This window comes from Adelges cooleyi, unplaced genomic scaffold (assembly GCF_023614345.1).
Source record: "Adelges cooleyi isolate 19-005CV unplaced genomic scaffold, UGA_ACOO_1.1 ACOO_flye_CR_arks_rails_tigmint_CR_PRNA_247, whole genome shotgun sequence".
NCBI lineage: Eukaryota > Metazoa > Arthropoda > Insecta > Hemiptera > Adelgidae > Adelges > Adelges cooleyi.
The window spans coordinates 7,706,592-7,728,185 of record NW_026095912.1 but is presented as its reverse complement, the minus strand read 5'-3'; the positions used below and the strand labels follow the sequence as shown (position 1 = coordinate 7,728,185).

At 29.7% G+C, this 21,594-nt stretch overlaps 1 protein-coding gene across 6 annotated transcripts in view; it reads right to left on the bottom strand.

The window, feature by feature from the left end:
• Positions 1 to 2,959: 2,959 nt before the first annotated feature.
• The window catches only part of LOC126837081 (chromodomain-helicase-DNA-binding protein 7), a 32,284-nt gene continuing 13,649 nt past the window's right edge, over positions 2,960 to 21,594 (bottom strand). For 3 of the 6 annotated variants that reach the window (XM_050570837.1, XM_050570839.1, XM_050570838.1), the window contains 36 exons: positions 21,387 to 21,524; positions 20,946 to 21,290; positions 20,781 to 20,871; positions 20,386 to 20,589; positions 19,787 to 20,296; positions 19,479 to 19,706; positions 19,079 to 19,206; positions 18,819 to 19,007; positions 18,495 to 18,726; positions 18,173 to 18,415; positions 17,937 to 18,093; positions 17,665 to 17,872; positions 17,391 to 17,586; positions 17,065 to 17,278; positions 16,744 to 16,985; positions 16,531 to 16,678; positions 16,186 to 16,324; positions 16,010 to 16,097; positions 15,825 to 15,933; positions 15,487 to 15,646; positions 15,335 to 15,424; positions 15,046 to 15,219; positions 14,690 to 14,957; positions 14,272 to 14,349; positions 12,295 to 12,414; positions 10,912 to 11,054; positions 10,699 to 10,841; positions 10,414 to 10,621; positions 9,254 to 10,331; positions 8,881 to 9,178; positions 8,615 to 8,723; positions 8,363 to 8,545; positions 7,901 to 8,117; positions 7,397 to 7,729; positions 7,019 to 7,339; positions 2,960 to 6,913 (listed from right to left, as the gene is read on the bottom strand). In XM_050570837.1, the coding sequence (XP_050426794.1) occupies positions 5,237 to 6,913; positions 7,019 to 7,339; positions 7,397 to 7,729; positions 7,901 to 8,117; positions 8,363 to 8,545; positions 8,615 to 8,723; positions 8,881 to 9,178; positions 9,254 to 10,331; positions 10,414 to 10,621; positions 10,699 to 10,841; positions 10,912 to 11,054; positions 12,295 to 12,414; positions 14,272 to 14,349; positions 14,690 to 14,957; positions 15,046 to 15,219; positions 15,335 to 15,424; positions 15,487 to 15,646; positions 15,825 to 15,933; positions 16,010 to 16,097; positions 16,186 to 16,324; positions 16,531 to 16,678; positions 16,744 to 16,985; positions 17,065 to 17,278; positions 17,391 to 17,586; positions 17,665 to 17,872; positions 17,937 to 18,093; positions 18,173 to 18,415; positions 18,495 to 18,726; positions 18,819 to 19,007; positions 19,079 to 19,206; positions 19,479 to 19,706; positions 19,787 to 20,296; positions 20,386 to 20,589; positions 20,781 to 20,871; positions 20,946 to 21,290; positions 21,387 to 21,524 (9,409 nt within the window). In that variant the 3' untranslated portion in view covers positions 2,960 to 5,236. The remainder of the gene's footprint in view (positions 6,914 to 7,018; positions 7,340 to 7,396; positions 7,730 to 7,900; positions 8,118 to 8,362; positions 8,546 to 8,614; positions 8,724 to 8,880; positions 9,179 to 9,253; positions 10,332 to 10,413; positions 10,622 to 10,698; positions 10,842 to 10,911; positions 11,055 to 12,294; positions 12,415 to 14,271; positions 14,350 to 14,689; positions 14,958 to 15,045; positions 15,220 to 15,334; positions 15,425 to 15,486; positions 15,647 to 15,824; positions 15,934 to 16,009; positions 16,098 to 16,185; positions 16,325 to 16,530; positions 16,679 to 16,743; positions 16,986 to 17,064; positions 17,279 to 17,390; positions 17,587 to 17,664; positions 17,873 to 17,936; positions 18,094 to 18,172; positions 18,416 to 18,494; positions 18,727 to 18,818; positions 19,008 to 19,078; positions 19,207 to 19,478; positions 19,707 to 19,786; positions 20,297 to 20,385; positions 20,590 to 20,780; positions 20,872 to 20,945; positions 21,291 to 21,386; positions 21,525 to 21,594) is intronic. The other 3 variants (XM_050570841.1, XM_050570840.1, XM_050570842.1) reach the window with 3 other exon arrangements.

The window sequence follows — 21,594 nt, the reverse complement described above, 5'->3', positions numbered from 1 at the left end:
CGGATTGCAAGTGTGTACGTGACATTAACGAACATGACACGAACCTTTTGCGAACGGTTCGGCTCGCTGTAATCGACAAGTGTATACGCGGCTTATAATAATATAACATTTCTTTATGCAACACTGAACACTTTATTGGTTTTCACAATCATTAAAACTTCACACAATGAATTAGTAACAGGGACATTAACACATTTACAGATTAATTTTTAATTTAGAAGTTGACATATATACAGGGTGGCCTACAATGATTTGACAAATGAAATAACTTTTGTTCTAGTGAATAATTTAAAATTCATCTTCACTTTTAAATGACTATAGCTTTTGAACGGATGAATAAAAATACACATTTTTTCACCAATTCATTTTTAAAAATTGGTTTGAATAAAATGGCTATCTTGAAAAAATAAAAATATATAATAAAAATAAATAATTAAAACAGGTAAGTGCAATTAAAACCGTGGGGCTTATAGCGCAAATGAGTATAAATTATTTAAAAAAATAAAATCTCAAAAATATTCACAAAAGTTATTTAATTTGTCAAATCATTGTGGACCACTTTATAAACAGGTTGTAATGTAAAATTCTTCCGAGCTTCAAATGAGACATTCGGGATGCTCTATAGATACAATAAATGGTATTAATTTTTTTTTAATTTAAAAATTATTTAAAATAGAACTCGTATCTCATTACAAAATTTTCTTACGAAAAAAATGATTTCAGATTTGAAATCGGGAGAAAAAATCTTGTTGAATTGATATGTAACATGATTTTTTGGTATCTGGCCACACTTGTGTCCACCGAGTGGCCACTGAGCTATTTTTCCGTAAAACCATTTTTTAATGAGATACGAATTCTATTTTAAATAATTTTTAAATTAAAAAAAATGAATACCATTTAGTGTACCCATAGAGAATCCTGAATGTTTCATTTGAAGCTCAGTAGAACTTTACATTACACCCTGTATATATGTGTATTATTTTATATTTTGTTTAAAAAACCCTAGTTTATAATAAAACATCTTGTAGCCTGCAGATGAGAATTAGATTATTTAACAGTGTGGCCGCTCGTTATAGTGTATTGTCAACACCGTTGATTTTTCATTTTATTTGTTCACGAAGTAATATTAGACTCATTAATGTCATTATAGATTTCAACTCGTTTAAAGGTTATACAATTTTCCGAGTTGCTGATCCATAATAAATAACTATACACGTTGATTCACGTACAAATACGATACAAATGTTTACTGATATAACCACAGAATAAACAGAAAAAAACTACATTTTAAATATACGAACTTATGGGACGAGACAAAAACATGTCCAACATTTTGGAAATGATCGAGAAATGGACGACAGTGCTGGTAGGTGTAGGGCAATTCTAATTTTTCGGTCATTCCAGCTAAACTATTCACTCAAAAAACGGAGAAAATGGAAAATTCTGTTTTTAACCGTGCTATAGCCGTATAATTTATACACAGCTGTGCACACTGACTGTCAGATTACAATTTGAGAGATTACAACTTTTCGGGGTTAAATTGTCTGCGATGTAGTGGCTTGGGTCCGTATAAAATTTGTTAATAATTTCAATTTAGTTGGTGATAAAGTAGGGGTTCCCATCATAATACCTATTGTTGTGTTATGTGTTTCCTGTGTTTGTCTGCAATCATATTGTATAACGTAATAAAAACTGCTGAGTTTAGAGTTCAAACATTGACGAAATAGGGTGGAAAAGTTAAACACGAAATAAATATAAATTAAAGAAAGTATAAGTAACTGTCATGAACCTTTGGAAATTATAGTTAGTTTTAATTGATAAATATTACATTAAGTTATGTCACCATTTTATAAACAGAGCACCCTATATTATAATGTGTTGTACATGGTCGCTCTAAACTTAATGGAATGTGCTTATTGTTTGCTTTATTCAGTTAAACAAGACTCAAAGTAATGTCAGACGCTCATGACACTACAGCACTAACGCAACAGCGCGTCGTCAGTATTTGATACCCACTTTTGTCTAAACATAGGTTCCTTAGTGTTAAATAAAACATAACATTAATTAATATAATATAATGTGCATTTATTTGTTATTTACTATTTTGGTAATGAAAATAATTTATTTATTTTACAACGTTCAACATTTTATTCTTTTTTTATTCATTAGAAATAAAGAGCTCTCTTTCAAAAATTTAAAGCATTTATATTTATGAATATGTAGGTACTACTGTACATAAAAATGTATATTTCTTTTGTTCAATATATTTAACAACTAAAATTTTACTTATAAATCAAATTGATGATGTCTGTTAACCGAATTCCGAATTCCTAACCTAATCTAGAGTGTCTTTAAAGTTGTATTTAATGTGTGAAAGGAAATTAAAGGATGTCACAACTGATTTTGGCATTGTAACAACTATAAGAGCTTAAAAAGCACTGGACGAAGGTATACAAAATACTACTTTCTTTTGAGTCTTTGTACTGCGTCGAGTACATTACACTATTAAAAAGTGAATAAGGTAATTAAAATTTTAAAACACAATATTAGTAACTTTTAATAAACACTCTAAAATAACTCAATATATTATTTAATGATCATAAAGAAAAACCGATGTTCACGTCGATAAAACTACTCATGTAATATTACTAGATAGTCTGAACTAAACAAAACATAAACGGATACTGGCAAACAAATGTGAAGGGAATAAGTGAAACTGCTATCCTGTGAAAAGGTCCGTTTGTAATTATGTTTTTGTTAACTAAGCTATCAACATAGGCTTTCAACAGTTTTTTTGAAAACATTTTTTTAAAATTTAAATCTCAAGTCGCTTTTTAACTTTTTTCTGTCATAATAGAAAAAAAACCTTTTACTTACTATAGTTATGTTTTCAGTATAGGTATTCTAAGTATATTGGGTGTAGTCACAGTAATATACAAATAAATAAATATAAATGACGTATCAAATAGAAAAACAATTTTTTATTTTGTACAAGTAAAAAAAAGTTACAGAAACATCGACTGAAAACAATGCATAATATATAGGTACTTATATCAGCCTTTTAAAAGGGCAAAATAATATCCAATTGTCAATACACATTACAACATAATTGTACAGGCAGCGACAAGTATTTCACATAAAGATAATAAATATATTACTGACAGAAATGAGAGGACCTTGTAAATAAAAAAAGATTATAATTAGCGCTTTATGGGAAAAAATGTATAAATAACAAAATGAATAAATAAAAAATTAAGTGGAAATATTATTATAATTCATTAGTATAATTTTCTAAGATTTTCCCTCTCTAATTAGTAATTTATAATACAAATTAAATTTTAAAACATAATCTTATCATTTCGGTTTATACAATTCAACTATAAATACTTTTTATTTAATTTTTGAGATATTTAATGTAAAATCCATTGCAATAAAATTATTATTATTATTATTTTAAATGCGTTTATATTGATAGGAACGACAACTCGTTTTTCTTTAACTTATATTTTTGTTTATATCCTCCACCAATAAGAAAGAAATTTTAGTTGTCTTTCCAAAAATAAATTCAACAAAGAAAATGTATAACAATAATAACAATTCCATTAACTATCATATGTTCACACATACCGTTTCATATTAGTTAAGAAAGTAAACAGTTTGTGTAAGCAAAAATAGATTTAGAAACAAACAAAAAACTGCCACACATTGTAAGAACAACAAGACATTTTCAACCCAAACAAAATAGGTAGTTCAATAAAAATAACATAAACGAGTATACAATATGAGTAAAAAAGTTTTAATATAAGTACCTTTTAAGTCGATTAATTCAATTTTTTTTATTTGTGATGTTTATATATTTTTATTCCACGTTATCTTTTATTATATAAGTATACACCATGTATATTATACATATTGACACATGTATAATTTAAACATACAAATAAATTTAATGCAATTAATATAAAACCTTAAATTCTGTAATTAAGCCTACGTAGTAATATTACTGAAGTACATTTTTTTTCATTTGCCTATTTTATTATAATTTTATATAAAGTGATTTTGTTCAGGTCATGTATATAATACTCATCCACTCATTCAAAGAAAACGGATCAGCGATCCAAAACTCTTAGGTACGTTTATATACAATGTTGAAAAAACTGTATTTTAATATTAAAACAATATCGCTACGAACTAGATAAGTTTACCTATTACATTTAATTATATCTTGTTTAAGTATACATAATATTTATAAAGCAATATTTAACATATATACAAATTTATAGGTTACAAATAAAAATACATCGGGCATTGGGACTATACACAAACAAAAGTGACTTGAGGAAACGGGGTCACATTATGACTAACATCTATTAACAAACTTGTTAATATATATCTACAATTATAATTATTTACATACACTTATTTATTTTTGTGCGTGTAAACACAAAACACTTTAGCTGCTTTATGTATAAAGAAAATTACATGAAACAGAATACTGGTTAAAAAGTTATAATTAGTTTTAATCGTTTTAATATTGAAACTTTTAAATAAGTATTCTTTTATTAATATTAATCATGAATTAAAATAAATTGGATCTATGAAAATAAACAAATATCATGAAATATGAATTTAAAAAGATGTAAAATACATTTGTATTAGTTATATTTAGTCTTCAAAATTGAAAATACACTATCACAGTTGTGTAAACAAAAAAATCACTTTAACAAAATAAAAAATGAGAAGCAGACATTTTAAAAAAATATTTATTGTAAATTATTTATGACTTGAAGAGAGTTATAAATAATAATTTTTTTTTTTTTTTAGAGAGCAATGCTTGGTATTATAAAAGTATTTACAATATCATAGGAAACCCATAATAGTATATTATAGTAATAATATAATGTAATAGCTTAATTTCTCATTTTCCAATAACTTACTGTACAAAAATGAAACAATAAAATGATTCAAATGTTTCATTTGAACTTTAGTTTTAAATAAATGAAAAAATCTATTTAAAAGAAACTTAAACATCAAACTAGTTAAAAATATCTTAAAAATACTATATTAATAATAATACTTTTTAGAAAAACTTTTGTTACAAATAAACAATAAAAAAAATATATGTTAAAAATGCTAACTAGCGCATTAAATACTAGGAATGGTTTTATAACTCATATATATATATATAATATTAAAAAAAAAATGTTTAAATTAAAAAGACGATAATGGAAAGTTGTTATGTCGTTGGCGATGGTGATCGAGAATGAGACTTAGCCCTTGTAGATCTACCAGCGCTGCGAAGATTTTTTCGCTCTACATTTTCTTCAACTGACAGTTTTTTGACTTTACCTTTTTTATTTTTTTTACCGTTCCCATTTTTGTCGTCAATGTCGTCAGCCATATCAGATTTTTGCTTCGTCATATCATCAGGTTTATCAATTTGTGAATCACATTTTGCTAAAACATTAGATTGAGGTGCGTCAATATTCTCAAATTTTTCTTTGTGTTTGTCGGGAGACTTGGCTTTGACTGTACTCGTCAAGTCAATGCCGGATTCAGAAGAGGAACTCTCCCTATTAACATTCGGTTTTGTTGTCATAGCATGTGGTACTGGGATTGTAATGGGAGATATCATGTCTTTTGGACGTTTGCTGGGCCTCTCAGTAGAATTTTGATCGACAGTTCTCTTTAGCGTCTTTTCCATCATTTCCATAGATGGAAAACTGAATTTCTTATCGTCAGGTAAAGCTCGTGCAAACAACTCCGGTGAAGCTTTGCTCAAGTTTTCAAGGGCTTCTCTCATTTCCTGTTCTCTAGACCTTTTAGGGTCGCTGCTACCGGCTAGGGCTCCAGCGGCCAACATATTGAACGGTGGCATGCTCGACATCAGCGAACGTAAACTGTCTACGTCCCTGGAACTCCGACTCTTTGACATTTCCGGATGGGGTAAATTACGACTTGCTCTAGTTAAATTTTCAAGAAGGTCAGCAGGACTTGGGGAGGGCGTAGGTAAATGATGTGTACTGGTCCTCGGTTGTCGTTGACTAGATGAAGTTACGGTACTGGCATTTAAACTCTGACCTCGGCTACTTGAAGTTTTATGTCGAGAGAGTCCTTGAGAAGTGTTTGGAGATGAGACATTAAGACTACCGTTTAGTAATGACAAACTGTCATATGCCGATGATATGGCTCCGGGTGGCAATGTAAATGGATTCAGTCCACCCAAGCCCAATGGCGAGTACAACATACTGGGATTGGGGAAGAAAAATGGTAATGATCCTGGTAAGCTTGATGGTACGTTGGCCGACGAAGATGACGGAGTGGGTGTTTTAGTACTCGATTCAGACTTCCTTGATTTAGAGGCTTTAGAATTGACTTGCTGGTTTTGGGTAGAATGAGAACTGTCATTCATGCTGGATGGATCTAGACCAGCCAGTCCCGGTAACCCTAAACCAGCAAGGTTAGCAAATAATGAATTTGTCAAGTTCATGTTACTTAATCCTCCCATACTGCCCAATGCACCAATATTAGAAAGTCCACTAAATGGCATTAATAAAGGATTGTTCTTTGGATCAAAATTGCCCATTGACAAACTAGACAGAAGCGTTGATGGATTTATTCCACCAAGTCCAGCAGTAGCTAATGATGGGAAGGACAAATTTGAAGCCATAGATGACGAAGGCTGATTTCCTGAAAGTGATGGACCAGATGAGCCAGCATTTTCTCCAGATTGCATTGGTGGTCGTCCTGGTCCCTTTTTACGTTCAGTTTGGGGTAATCTTTTTTGCAAATCATGAGTGAGATTTCCACGTTCTTTAACTAAGTCAGCCCACTTTGGATCTACATCATACGATGGGTTTTCAAGAAGCCATTGACCAATTCTCTTTAATGGCGGAGCTTTTGTTCCAGTCAGCTATTAAATAAAAAATTATAAAAACGTTTTTTTATTGTACAATGAAAATTTATGATTTAATCAATTTAAATGTATTGTCTACAAAGAATTTAAAAAAAAAAATACCTTTTTTCCTGTGGTTCTGTTTATAACCGATACATTTTCTTCTCCGGTCAATTTTTTCCAGTCTAATAGTGTCGGATCTACTCTTGGTCTTCGCCTTCTTGGAGCCGATAGGAAGTCTGCAGACATTTGCTGATCGGTCATCAATGCATTTTGTTCTGCTAACCATTTGTTAACTTTGGCTTCTTGTGAAAACGCAGACGCGTTTAATTTACCAGAGTATTCAGCAGTGCTTTTTGCCATACTGTCCATCATTGCTTCATACATTTTTCGTTGTGTTTGAGAAACTGATGAAGCATTCGATGACTGAGACATTTTTAAAACCTAGAAAAAAATATTGTTAAGAAAATAAGTTTAAAATGTTAAGATATGAGTTTTTACTTGTTGTTGTTGGGCAAGTTGTTGTTGTAATGTAGTGTGTTGCTTAAGCAAGTTCGACTGCTGTTCATGAACTTGTGATGATAAAAATGCTGTTAGTGGGTCTAATTTACTGGATTGCCTATGAGCCGCTCCTAATTGCTGTGACAAACTCTGTTGCGATTTACTTGATGGTACCGGATAACCATGGGCAGAGGGAGTTGATGAAGAGTGCTGTTTCTTCTGTTCGGCCGGAGGTGTTGACTGCTGTTCTTTAGCAGCAGATAAACCGAACACTATTTCATCAAGCTTGCGACGTTTCATTTCTTTTCCAACAGCAGGAGGTTCTTCTGCAGCCTGTGTATAAAATAAACACAATTCAAAAACAATACTGATACAGTTAATATTTTAATAATATATAAATATATATTTTCGATAGGCAGTCATAACTAATTGTTAAACTTTAGCCAAATCGGACTAAACTCGCATGACCGTGTATCACAATATTCCATATTTATTGTTACTTACTCGTGTCATTGAGGGGCGTACACAATTTTTCTTTTGCATGAGTTTGTTCAACATGTCATCCAATTTACTTTTAGGTGGTGTAGACGTACTGGAAGATTGCGTTACATTTTGGTTGGGTTTATTTTTAAATGGCATGGAAAAGTCTTGGACTTCGTTTACAGAAGAATCCCTTGGTCCAGAACTCAAGTCCATACACCCTGACTGTTGTTGTCCACCTCTGTAAATTCCAAAGTTTATAAATTATGTTATTGTACATTATTATTATTATTGTTTGTACATTTTTGTATCTTAATAGATTCGGTCAACCCTCTTTATCTCAAATTCATCATCATTATCTTATTTACTCTTGGATTATAACATGTACCCACTGCACATACAGTCTATTCTCTCCCAATTTTTGTGTACGGACCCCAAGCTTTAATTGCATTGACTATACAAAAAAGGGAGAAAAGTTATATTTACCCAGACGACAGATCTATTGGTCCAGTAGACTGTGGTGTAGTGGCAATATTTGAAGTAGGTGGTTTTTGAGTATTTGAAAATTTTAAATCATAAGCCATGTTCATTAGCCTAGCAGATGTATTATGTGATTGCTGATGAGCTGGTGGAGGTTGAATATGTTGCGAAGGAATTGGTGTCGATCGCCTGTAATAATAAAATATGTTTTTAAGTACTTTACATTATGTTTGAAATGTTTATTTTTTTTTTCCAAACCTCGAGTCTTCAGAAAGTGATTCATCCGTTTGCTCCCACATGGGAGCAGATGAGTGTTTTGCTGGATGTGCAGGAATTGAATTGGTATTAAGTAATGCATGAAGTTTGGCTATAAAAAAAAAATTATTTACTATTTAGCATTGTTTATAGTAATATAATTTAATAACAAGTACTAGTTGTATACTACATATATGCATTATACATTATACATTTTTTCAAATAGCACATAATATGTAACTTTTTTAATTGTGGAAATATATACCAACCTCTTTCAGTCTCTACATCAATGGCAATATGACGTTTGCGTTTTAAGTTAACATTCGAATGAGCCATCATAATTTTAGATCTTATTGAAGAGTGGTCATTGTGGACATCAGATATTCCAGTGTGATCATGTAGTTGCCCTATTTCTCTTTTACCAATTCCAATATCGGAATCGTCCATTCCTACATTAACAATTCCAATTGGATTTTGGGCATATGCTGAAAACTTTTTACTAACAGGCCATTCACCAGTTTCAACACATTCGACAATGTGCTGCAATCGAACAACCAGAGCATGTTCCTGAAAATAAATATATGGTAAATTGTACTATACACAAAGAAATTCAACTAGCCACCAAATTCACGCATACAATACCTTTGGCCATTTAATTGGATTCTGATAACTAGTGGCTAAGAGGTGAGCAATAGTTTGATCGATTTGCTGTAATGGTTTTTGCATGGGCAATTTATCAATAGCAGGACTAGAAATATCTTTATGCATAACTTCAAGTTCGGGAAACATAGCTTTTAACCTGTCAACACTTTCTACTGATGCAGAAACATCCTTAGTTTTGATAGGTTCTTCATTGGTTTTAATATCAGGATTAATTGTGATTTGTGTAGTTATTTCATTAGTGGCTTCCTCTTTAATTTCAGAGGTCATCGATTCTTCTTTAGTTTCTACTTTATCACTCGATTTGTTATCAACCGGGAACACGTCATTTTCTTTCTCGGGCTTGTTGGCTTTCTCGTTTTCTACTAAATCATCTTCTTGTTTTTCATCACTTTCTTGTTTATCATTAGTCTCTGATAAGTTTTCTCTATCATTATACACTTCCTTTTGATTTTCATGGATTTCTTGTTTGTTATTTTTATCGGAGCTTTCAGATTCTGCATCTTCTTGAATATCGACTTGCATGGGTTCAATATTTCCAGCTACAGTAGTGGTTTTCGATTCGTTTGCATCTTCAGATAAATCATTCTCCTGATCAGCATCTGCGGTGTCACTTTTTGACAATTTACTATTATCTAAAAACTCGGTAGGTTCATTTTCAGGTTTAGCTACCTTATCCACTACCTCTTCATCGTCGGATTTAGACGTTTTTGATTCAGCTTCGGGATCAGATTTTAAAGATTCCCCCTTGGAAGTGTCAGATTCAGGAACATCTGATGCAGTGGCTTCAACCTTTACTGACTCAACTACTGGAGTTTCTGCTTTAATCACTTCTGATTTATTACAAGCCGGCTTAGATAGTTCAGATTTACTCGAATCTGTCTTTGAAACTTTTAATTTACTGGATTCGGCCAATTGAATAGCTTCAGATTTAGCCGCTTGAAGTAATTCTGCTGGATAAGATCCCGACACTGCGGATAGTAAATTTTTCTGAACTATTTCTCTAAAAGTTAACTCGGGATCATTAAGAATGTAAAAATCGGTTCTTCCTAGGCCGTGTCTATAAATAAATACAGGATTTAACATTAAGAAAATTATCAAAAAAAAAAAAAGGATTCACTTATTAAACAATTATTCTTTACTTGGCAACTCCAATGAGTAAATCTTTATCATGCTTCCCAGGTTGCCACCAATCAGGTACATCTGCAGACACTTGGCAAGCTTTTAAACGTTCATCCAATTGTGGGTGAATTAATATTTCTTCGCGTATTTTAACAAGTAAATTAATGCGTTCCAGAGCTCGACGGGCACGTTCTTCATTTATCAATTCCATTGGAAAATCACATAATTCTAAAAAAATATTATAAATCAATAAAAAATTATTTAAGTTATTGCAGACAAACAAAAAGCAGTTATTTTAAACATACCTTCTTCTTTGGTCAAAGCCTGGTTACATAAACGTTTACACATTGCATAAAATGAACGGAAATATTCAGTTAAAGTGTCATCGTATTTTTTCTCCAATTTAGCAACACTTTTAAATTTTGTCCAATTATATGTTTTTGTCGACCTTAAATTTTCCAATATAATTATAAAACTTCACTATTATTTAAACCGTTTATTTAATCTTTTATTTTTACCTATCGTAATCAACACCATATGTGGTCACAGCCCTATAGAATTCTTGTTCTTCTTTTCTGGTCCATTTTTTCTGACTCACTTCCATTCGCTGTCGTTCTCGCTCCCTGACAAATTGTTCATACTTTTCTCTTCTTTCCACCTTCTAATAAACACAAAATTTAATAATTAAACTCAGTAAGATAACAGTAAATATTAACAAAAATAAAACAGGAATTTGAGATTAAAAAAAAAATAATCTCGTTACTAACAATTAATATTGAATACCAATATAAATTTATATTTACAAAAACTAATAACTCTATTAAATAAGTTACATGCATCATGCTATTGACTTATAATACTAGTGTATTTTATATATTGTATAAAAACACTTAATAACATAATAAAAAAAAGTATATAATTGAACCGAATCAAATTTGATATAATAAATAGTTGATTTTTAAATTTATTATTCATGTAATTTGCATTAAGATATTACAATCAACACCACAAGTCACTAAAGAGGTCCCCTTTTTTAATACTAACGTGGTATTTGGTTTTATAAAATGAAATATCATGTTTATTGTAAAAAAATGTATTATTATTTATAAAACAAAATCATTATATTTTTTAACTCACTACTACAATGTTAATATTACAAATTATTCATAGAAAGTGCATAAAAATTGTTCATAGTACGTTCCAAGTTAGTACCACTAAAATAGTTCTTTGAATGGTCATAGAACTTTATTGCAAAATATTAATATTTATTACAATCACACAACAAGCAATTAATTCTAAACAAACCATGCAAAATAACAACCACGATTGACTATAAATACAATAGTTGTATTTATAATCAATGCAACCACAAAAGCTGATATTATTTTTTATGCGAAATTATCATGCAAAAATTAACTACAGCTATTGTGAGAATCGTGCAACGACTTTGTTTTTATAATACAAAAATAAGAACTTGATTTTAACAGTAAAATTATTTGCCCTTATTAGTGCTAATCTACATAATAATGTAAATATTATTATAACTAATACTGAAATAAATTTTAAATTAAAAATAATTGATTTTTATTTAGAAAAATGTAGGTATAATAATTAAGAACTTGTTTATTACCGAACACAAAATGAGCTGTCATATTATAATATTTCTCAAAAACTTAATGAAGTGTGTGTCTCCCAAAAATCTATGATAATAACACAATTGTCGATCACTATTTAATTTAAAAAAATGGTTTCGAGGATGTTTTAATATTAATGATGTTGATACAATCTGAATATTGATTACAAGCGAGAGTTATCATTAAGAACACCATTCAATTTGTTAGTGTTAGTGCAAATCCATAATGTATTTTGACCAAGTAATTTTGTTGAACTCTGATACGAACCCAAAGATACATGGCCAGTTGTTGCCAGTCCCATCCGGGCTGTCCCGTACCAAGGAGGCTGGCAACGTCTCCTGATAACTGGGCTGTACCTGGCGTCACCGCGCACGTTGATTCTCCTAGCTACGAACACACAAACAACATTCATGCAACTAAACATAATCTACATCAACAAATCTACATATTATATTATATTATATTTTAATGATGGTTTCACTAAAAAAGAATATAATATTACTAAGTTTTAATCAATTTTGTAACTTTGTAATTGATCAACCGGAAAAAAAAAATAATAATTTCATAACTGTGTAATAATGATTGTGTTAGCAGCTGTCCACTACTTGTTTGTGTAAAAGCATTCTAAATACGTCAAATGTGAAATATTAATAAAGTAATAATAACATAACATAATAGGCGTTCATAAGAATAGAAATAATTTAATAATTTTGTTTGAATTGAAAGCCAGCTATTAAACTGATTTATATTTTTTATTTTTTTATTTCAATGACTGATTAAGAACTTATTTGTATTTTTTTTTATATGAAAACTTAAAATATTACTCATAATATGTTTCAATAGTCACATAACTTAGTATGACTGTTATGTAAAAATGTGTTCAAAAAATAAATCTCAAAAGTATTTAATCAACAACCATTAGAAATTATTGGTTTAAATTTTTTTTTTTTTAATTTGGTTTATTTACACTAACAAGTGTAATTTTTCAAAAAACAGTAAACAAATAATTATATCTAAAAATAATTGAAATATTTAATTTTAACGTTGATGTGATAATATTTTAACTAGCATTTTATGTGTTTTTTAATTCACAAAAACATAGACAAATTTCTCTATCTGAATCTATACAGTTTATTAATCAGAAATCCTTCACGAAAGTTTATTATGAAGGAAAATATTAAAAACATAGTATTACCCTCACATTAAAATTAAAAGACTTACAAATTAAAATGGATATATATTTTCTATGTATGCTATAATTTTTCAAAAAATCAACATAATAAGATACATATTTGTTTGGGATATTTTATTAGAGATTTTCCTCTAAAGTACAAAGGAATTGTTTTTTAAGTTCCTTACTTTAAGTGTAATTTTATTTATCATAAATATTTTATCTAAAAATTGGCTGCAACATGGAATTTGAATAATCCATACACTGTACAGAATATATAAATATTATATTATACGGAAATAAAACAACAAATAACAAGCCCACAAAACCAACCAATACTACTACTTAATCCATACACACGGAAATGAAAAATTCAGTATAATATTATAGACATTTATGCCATTATCTAATTCCAATGCATAATGTTTAATTTAAATAGAGTACAATTTAAATGAATTTATCTTATTATGTAAGTAAGCTCTCTAAAGGACTGCGCTTGATCAATTGATTTTTAAAGAACAGTTAAAATTATTAATTGTTTTGTGCAACCCAGCACTATTACCCTAAACATATAAAAGAAATCACACCAATTATTTTTTAACAACCAGTTTTTTTAGCCTACCTATAAATGACTCTACTTAACTAATGAAGTCAATTCTATGTTCTAGATTTATGATCTGAAACAACTGAACTAGTTGATGTTCAAATCAAATATTAAAATTAAAAAAAATATATTTATAAACAAAACCAATAAATATTTTGTGGATTTTCAATTTTACATTAAGTATTGTTGTAATATTTCTTATAGTAAAAAACATTTCTGCCTTAAAAAAAGGGAGAGGGAAATAAGATAAATATAGTGACCAAATAAAAAATCATAAAATAATAATAGACATAATAAAACAAATTAAATAATTTCAATTAATTAGCGAATGACCAATAAAATAATATGGAACACCAAAAAAAAAAAAATGTTCATCTATGTGTCATGCTTGAATGAATGCTTCAAAATAAAAATTAAAAACGAAAACATATCATATAGAATATTTACAAGACACAAATAAAAGATTTACCGGCAATGCCTGTGATGAACTGATGGTATCCATCAAAGATCTCGGCGATCCGAGATCAAATTTAAACATGGTCACATCCTGCATAGAAACAAACACCAGAGTTCCAGAGTTCACAATAATAATATAACAGATCATACCTATTCTAACTTAATTATCAAGTAAATTCAATCAATTGTGAAAATAAAGAAATTAAATTTTATATTATTATAATATTATTGTAAATAAAGAAATTTTATTACATACATTTTACTAATTAAAAATAGGCATAAATGTTTAATTTAAAAAAAAAAATAGCTTAAATTTCAAATAGGATAGAATAGTTGCTATATCCAAAATTTAACGTGTTCATTGATCATAATCATCCGACGACAATTTACTAAAATAGTTGCAACAGTAAGTATTTAAAATAAAAACTAACCTTAGCCTTCTGAACCATTTTTTGTTCTTCTTTCTTAAAATTTCTTTGGCAAGTAGATATGAGTCTTCTCACTCTGTTATTAAGATCACCGATGGAAGGCCAAATAAATTCATTTGATTCGGCTGTAGGTGTTGACGGTAATACGGCAGTGCTATCTTCTGCAGCCAATGAAGTTGATGGTTCTGATAATATTTCTTCATAGTTTGTAGGTACTTCAGAATTTTCTTCTACATCATTTAGTTTTGACACATTTGTTTCTTTTTCATCGCTAAAAAAAAAAAAAATATTGAGTTTGTTATAAAATGAAATCAAATACACGTTAGGTTAGGTTATCAAGCAAAAAAAATGATATTTACACTGTAGTTGGTGGTCCGCACTTGGCAAGGAAACTCAAAGCAGGATCATTTCTCATCTGGTTATAACTTTCAAAGCCATGTTTATATATACCGACTAATAGTGAACGGTCATCATCGCGATCCCACCAGGGAGTAGGAGCGAGATCACAAAGAGGTGTGTTTATTGGTAATTTACTGTAAATTAAACCATAAGAATAATCACTTATTATTAAAATTTTACATATTTATTTTATAAATTTGTACACACTAAATATTTAATAAATAACAATGTACAAGGCGCATTACTGACCTAATATGGAGACCTTCTATGACTTGTGAAGCTAAATCACCCACTATGTCACTTTTGATATAATACAGCATACGTAGTCTTATTAAAACTCTGAAAATATAAAAAAATAATTTTATAGTAAAAAAGTTTTTTAAAAAAATTTAAATACCCACTTGTTAGCATGTCGACTGAGATGTTTACGATAATTGCTATCCAAAAAAATGTCTCCGTCGTACTTGGAGTTTCGGCTCCAATGTTCTTCGTCAATCAATTGAGCAGAATTCAATTCTTTTTGCTTCAATTTTTTCTTTTTTGATCCTCGAGAATTTTGGCCTGATTTAACATAAATCATAGGTATGGCATTAAATAACATATAATAAATATTATATAAGTAAAATTACAATATAAATTATTTACAAATAAAAATATATAACCTTGTTTTAAAAAAAACTCTTTTTATCAGTAAGTACTTAAGTATGAAAAATTTGAAAGAAAATGCTTGATTGCTTACCACTATGTGTTGGAGAATCTTCAACAGATATGTTATCAGGTGTTATAAGATCCCAAATAAAAGATCGTATCTTTTCATCTCCACGATAAAATCGTAAGCAATATAAAATCTATAAATAATAATTTATTTTATTACAAAATACTCGATTTTAATTATTTTTAAATTAAACCCTTATCAATACATACAACAATACGAGCTAAATCTTCAACATCATTTTCTTTCCAACCGTCACGGAAATCATTATGTAAAATAATATCTGACCAACGACTCCATCTATAATAATAACAAGCAAAAATATTTAATTGTAACAATTAATATAACATTAAACCAATTAGATGGTTATTTCAAATAAAATACGAACCCAAAAGTCAAAATTCCTCTTTCAACTTTGTAACATTCACTTCTTGTCCAGCAACCATAAAGCACTTCTCCTTCTTTGGGTACATAGTCAGGTGGTAAAAATTTGTTACGCAAGTTTTTACTTTTACGAGTTCGACGTCCTATAAAGTATAATTATGTATGGTCAAGTTGAGCTAGCATTCAAATAATATTTTGTATTTTACAAAACAATATTTACTTTGATATTTACATATTCAACAAGAGACCATAAAAAATATTTTTTCTCGAGTTTTATATGAAAATATTGTACACTACAATATTTGACTAAAACGCATTTTGACTAATATTTTCTATGTACAATATTTACCTCTTCCACGACCGATTCCTTGATTATTGTCACCGTCGCTGTCCGCAGAACCAGAAGATTCAAGTTCTGACATATCCATAACAGCTTCATCGTGCCCATATCGTTTTATTTGTGTACGCCGTCTTGGTTCTGATATTACTAGTTCATTCTGTAAAAAAAAATAATAAAATTAAAATTACAAAAAGTATTTTTTAACCAAATGTAAATACATACTTGATCTCCTCTGTCGGATGTGTCAATATCAGCTTTCCTAGCCCATTTTTTCCAAAAGTCGGGATCGTCAATATCGATATCTTGACGTATGCCACTTGATGCAAAACTAGCTTTGGAAAAAGTTGATCCTTTTTCACTTTCTAGTGTGATAACTTGTGTTCTCCTTGAAAGGATCTGGTCGATATCTTCTTCGCAAAATTTGTCCCCAGCATTGTCTTCTTCCATAACAGCACCATACGCACCTAATATTACAAAGTAGGTAATATATAACATAAAGCAAAATAAATCTTAACACATTTTATTATAATTTCTTTATCAAACCTTTCTTTAGCAAATCTTCTATTTCTTTTTTAGAAAGCTGTTTGTTGTTTAAATCTTTGCCTTGTGCTGTATTCATACTCTGAAGAAGAGCTTTATCCAATCCAAGTTTTAACGATGCTTTATTAAACATTTCCCTTTCGTATGTATTGCGGCACAAAAGTCTATACACTTTTACCATTTTTTGTTGTCCAATTCTATGGCAACGCGCTTGGGCCTAAAATGAAAAAAATCATTGAATAAATATTTAGAACTTTTGTGTATTAAAAGCATCAGTCAACAACAAATTATAATAAACGTTTGCAATATTTCATAAAAAGTATTTTAACCTGAAGATCGTTCTGTGGGTTCCAATCGCTGTCATAAATTATTACAGTATCGGCAGCGGTTAAATTAATACCCAAACCACCAGCTTTGGTACACAACAAAAACACGAATCTATCAGAATCTGGTTTACAAAACCTGTCGATGGCAGCTTGACGCAAGTTTCCACGTATCCTACCATCTAACCTTTCAAACGGATACCTGAAACATACAAATTATATTAATAGGCATTTCAAAAATGTTACATGTACACAGTAGTAATAATCTAATTGAACTCACTTTCTATACACTAAATAATCTTCAATAATGTCTAAACACCGTACCATCTGACTAAATATCAACACCCTGTGTCCATTATCTTTGAGTTTTGGAAGCAATTTGTCAATCAATACCATTTTACCAGAAGAATGTATTAATGCTTTATAATAGACATCAGGATCATCACCGTTGAGGTTGCGATAATCGTATTGAATTTGATCTTCAGCTCCTACAAGAGAATATTATATTTATGTTACTATATAAGCAGACAAAATAATATTTCTAAATATTACCATTTAATAGATATGGATGAATACAACATTTACGTAATTCCATCATGGTGTTCATTAAGTTAGGGACATTAGCCGAAGTTGTGCCCTTCGATAAAAATGAGAAGTTTTTCTCCAAAATTCCTCTGTAATATTTCTTTTGTATATTGGTCAATTCAACCTAATATATAAAAAACAAAATGTAAATAGACACAAGTGCATATTCTTGTCACGACACACAATTGAAATATTTTAATTACTTCAACGACTGTTTCTTCTTTAGGGGCAATTGACTTTTCAACGTCTTCTTTAAGCCGCCGTAACATCATTGGCTTTAGTAATAATTGAAGCTTCTGTACTTCAGTTTCTGATTTTAAAGAACCAAACTCTTGCAAAAATTCTTCACAGCTCGAAAACTGAGTGGGTTCGAGGAAATTCAATAGCGAAAATAGTTCGTTTACATTGTTTTGTAGAGGTGTTCCAGACAACAAAACTCTATGTTCCTGTTAATAATAACATACTTATTTGATAAATATTCAAAATTGCAAGACATCACTATTATTATTATCTATTATAACTTACAAGGTTCAATGCACGCAATCCTTCCAGCAATTTACAGTTTCGATTTTTAAGCCTATGTGCTTCATCAATAACACAAAGTCTCCAGTTAATATCTTTAAGTTCCATACAATCGGATATAATAGTTTCAAATGTTGTGATAAGTACATCGAATTTGGTTATCTCTTTAATTATAGCACCTTTCTCGGTTCGATAATACATTTCATATTGTTGTACCATATTTCTGCTATGAGAACTGTTGAAAAATAAAGAATAATAAATACTTTATTCCATGTTTTTCTTTAAATTTATTTAGTAGTATTTAGTACTAAATAGTAGAATACTCACGAGCCATGATAAACGATAACATTTAATTCAGTCCACCCTTCAAATTCTCTTTGCCAATTAGGAATAGTCGATAACGGCGCTATGACTAGAAAAGGCCCTCTAACACCATATTCATGAACAGCGTTTATAAATGTCAATGACTGAATAGTTTTACCGAGACCCATTTCATCAGCCAATATACAATTGCGACTAAGGTTTAATCAAATGAAATATATTAAGACTACAACGAACGCGATTTGAAAATGATTATTGTTACTCACCCATTATACCAGGAAAAAAGTAACCAGTTAAGACCTTCCAATTGGTATTCCCTCAGCGTGTTGTTACTCTTATAGACAGGCGACTTCTCCAATTTCTCCCAATCGGTCGGAGAAGGTTTTTTCTTGGGCTATACAACGATAATTCATAATTATAAAAAATATATAATTGAGAGTCCAAGTACTAATTTACATTAAAACAAAAGGGAAAAGTGGTAAAGTAAATGTTTTAAGTGAGTATCAGACATAATATATATCATGATGTCCAATAGATATATTTTAATAAAATAATATTATTGTTTGAACATTCATATTAGCATGGCTACAGTCATCATTTTCACATAGGTTTTTCTCATAAGTATTAACAAATTAAGATTTAAAAATAATTTAAATTAGAATTTACCTTCCATTGGTCTTTGGGTGGTGTATGCCTTATCTTTTCAAAGGCCTCGATTTTCACTGGGTCGACATCCGGTTCCAACTCCCACGTGCTATCTTCATACTGCAGAGCACGCCATTTAACCAAGTAATATTTGGTCGGTTTTTCAGCATTTGGTTCTTCAAACTGTTCCGATACATCAAGGACACGATCTACTTCGATATAGTCTGGATTGAAAGGTTCTTCTTCAAGCTAAAACACAAAATTACGTATTATAATACATAGACAAATAAAAGCTTTAAAACTTATGAGCATAAAACAATAACACTCACATTTTCAAAAATGTTAGTATTATTTGCCATTTTCTGTTTGAATCGTTTCAATTTAGCAGCGATTCGTTTATCGCCTTTCATTAATTCTTCTTCGGTTTTCCAATCACAATGAAGATATGAGAAATTCCTATACTTCACATAATATTCATCCACTTCAATCGTTTTTTTATTATTATCATTAGACTCATCAGATTTTAATTCTGTATTTTCTTCTTCATCACCCGATTCTTTTTTTATAATTTCTTTATTTTCAATTTTTTCCTCATGTTTTATATCTTCAGTTTTTACTGTAGATCCTTCTTCATCGACCTTATCTTCTGTTTCTTCTGTTTTTTCTTCCAAATCTTTTTCAGTCTTTTCAGTTATAACCTCTTCATTTTCTTTCTTAATTTCACTTTCACTGTCACTATGAGAACTCTTTTCATCTTTACTAGTAGTAATCACTTCTCGAGTTCCCTTTCGAACAGCTAATATATGCTGAACTACCATCGAATCCTCATCAGTTACATTCTGAAAAACAATTTGACAATATTCATAATGAAAATAACTCGTAACTAATTAATAAAAAACTAATTTCTAGTCACCATGAAATGACTTACAATATACACCATATTAGGTTTGACCGAATTAGCATTAGCATTTTTGTCTTGATTTGATTTTTTACTTTCACCAGCAGTACCAGAACCAGAAACTGAAGACTTCCTTTGAGGAGATGACGATTTTCGTGAGTCATCATCGGACATAGCTAACATAATATCATCAACATATTTCTTTCTTTGAGTATGCCTCCCCGATCTTCGTTTCTGTAAGAAAACATTCAAATTTAATTAAAATGATTTAATTTTATCAATCATATTTTTTTCATTTTTATTTAGTTTAAATTATTATTATGATTATAGTTCCTTAATAATTGATTAGGTAATCTCTAACTCTATATTTCATTAAAATAAAAACATAATTCTTCTTTTGAATTATATTTATATACAATACATACATTATCATCTCCTTCTGGAGATGGTGGTGGTGTTATGTTACGTTCGTCATTATCGGATTCATTAGCAGGAACGGGTTTTGGTTTTTTCCGCCTAAAACAAATAAACACAATGTTTAGTCAATTAAACTATATACTCAAATCATAAAAAAAAAAAAAACAACTTACTTAGAAGAACGATTACTACTACGAGCTTTCGTTTTACGATCTGTACTCCGTTTAGTAGACTTTGAAGATTTTGAAGGTGCTTCTGATTGAGTACTTTCAGGTAACGATTCTACATCTACCATTGAATCATCAGCAGTATTTTCCTTTTCGCTCTTGCAAGGATTTGTATCTACTTCAGAATCATCCAAAGACTTAGCTGGTTCAGTATCATTTTTAGTTTCAACTTCACTGTCATTCATAATGCTTTCTTCTTCATTATTTGTTTCTAAATTTAGTTCGTCAATCGGAGCTTCTTCAACAGGCGTAACATTTTCGACTCCAACTTTTTTCTTCTTTTTTGGTTGTCTATAAAAAAATTGTAATAAAATTGTAATTAAATGGCAGCTTTCATTTTTAAATATATACAATATAGTATATTTCTAACAATGTTTTTAATATTACCTTTTGGGCTTAGGAGTTTCTGTTACTTCAGTTTCTGTGACTGTTTCTTTCTTTTTCTTTTCTTTAACAACTTTAGGTTTAGGAACTTTGACAGCTTTAGGTTTTTTGGTTTTTGGAGACTGTGACTTTTTAGGTGTTCTGTAATATTTCAAAAAATATATTTTTAATATTATTTAATACAAGTCGAGCACATAAAATTTATGTGTAA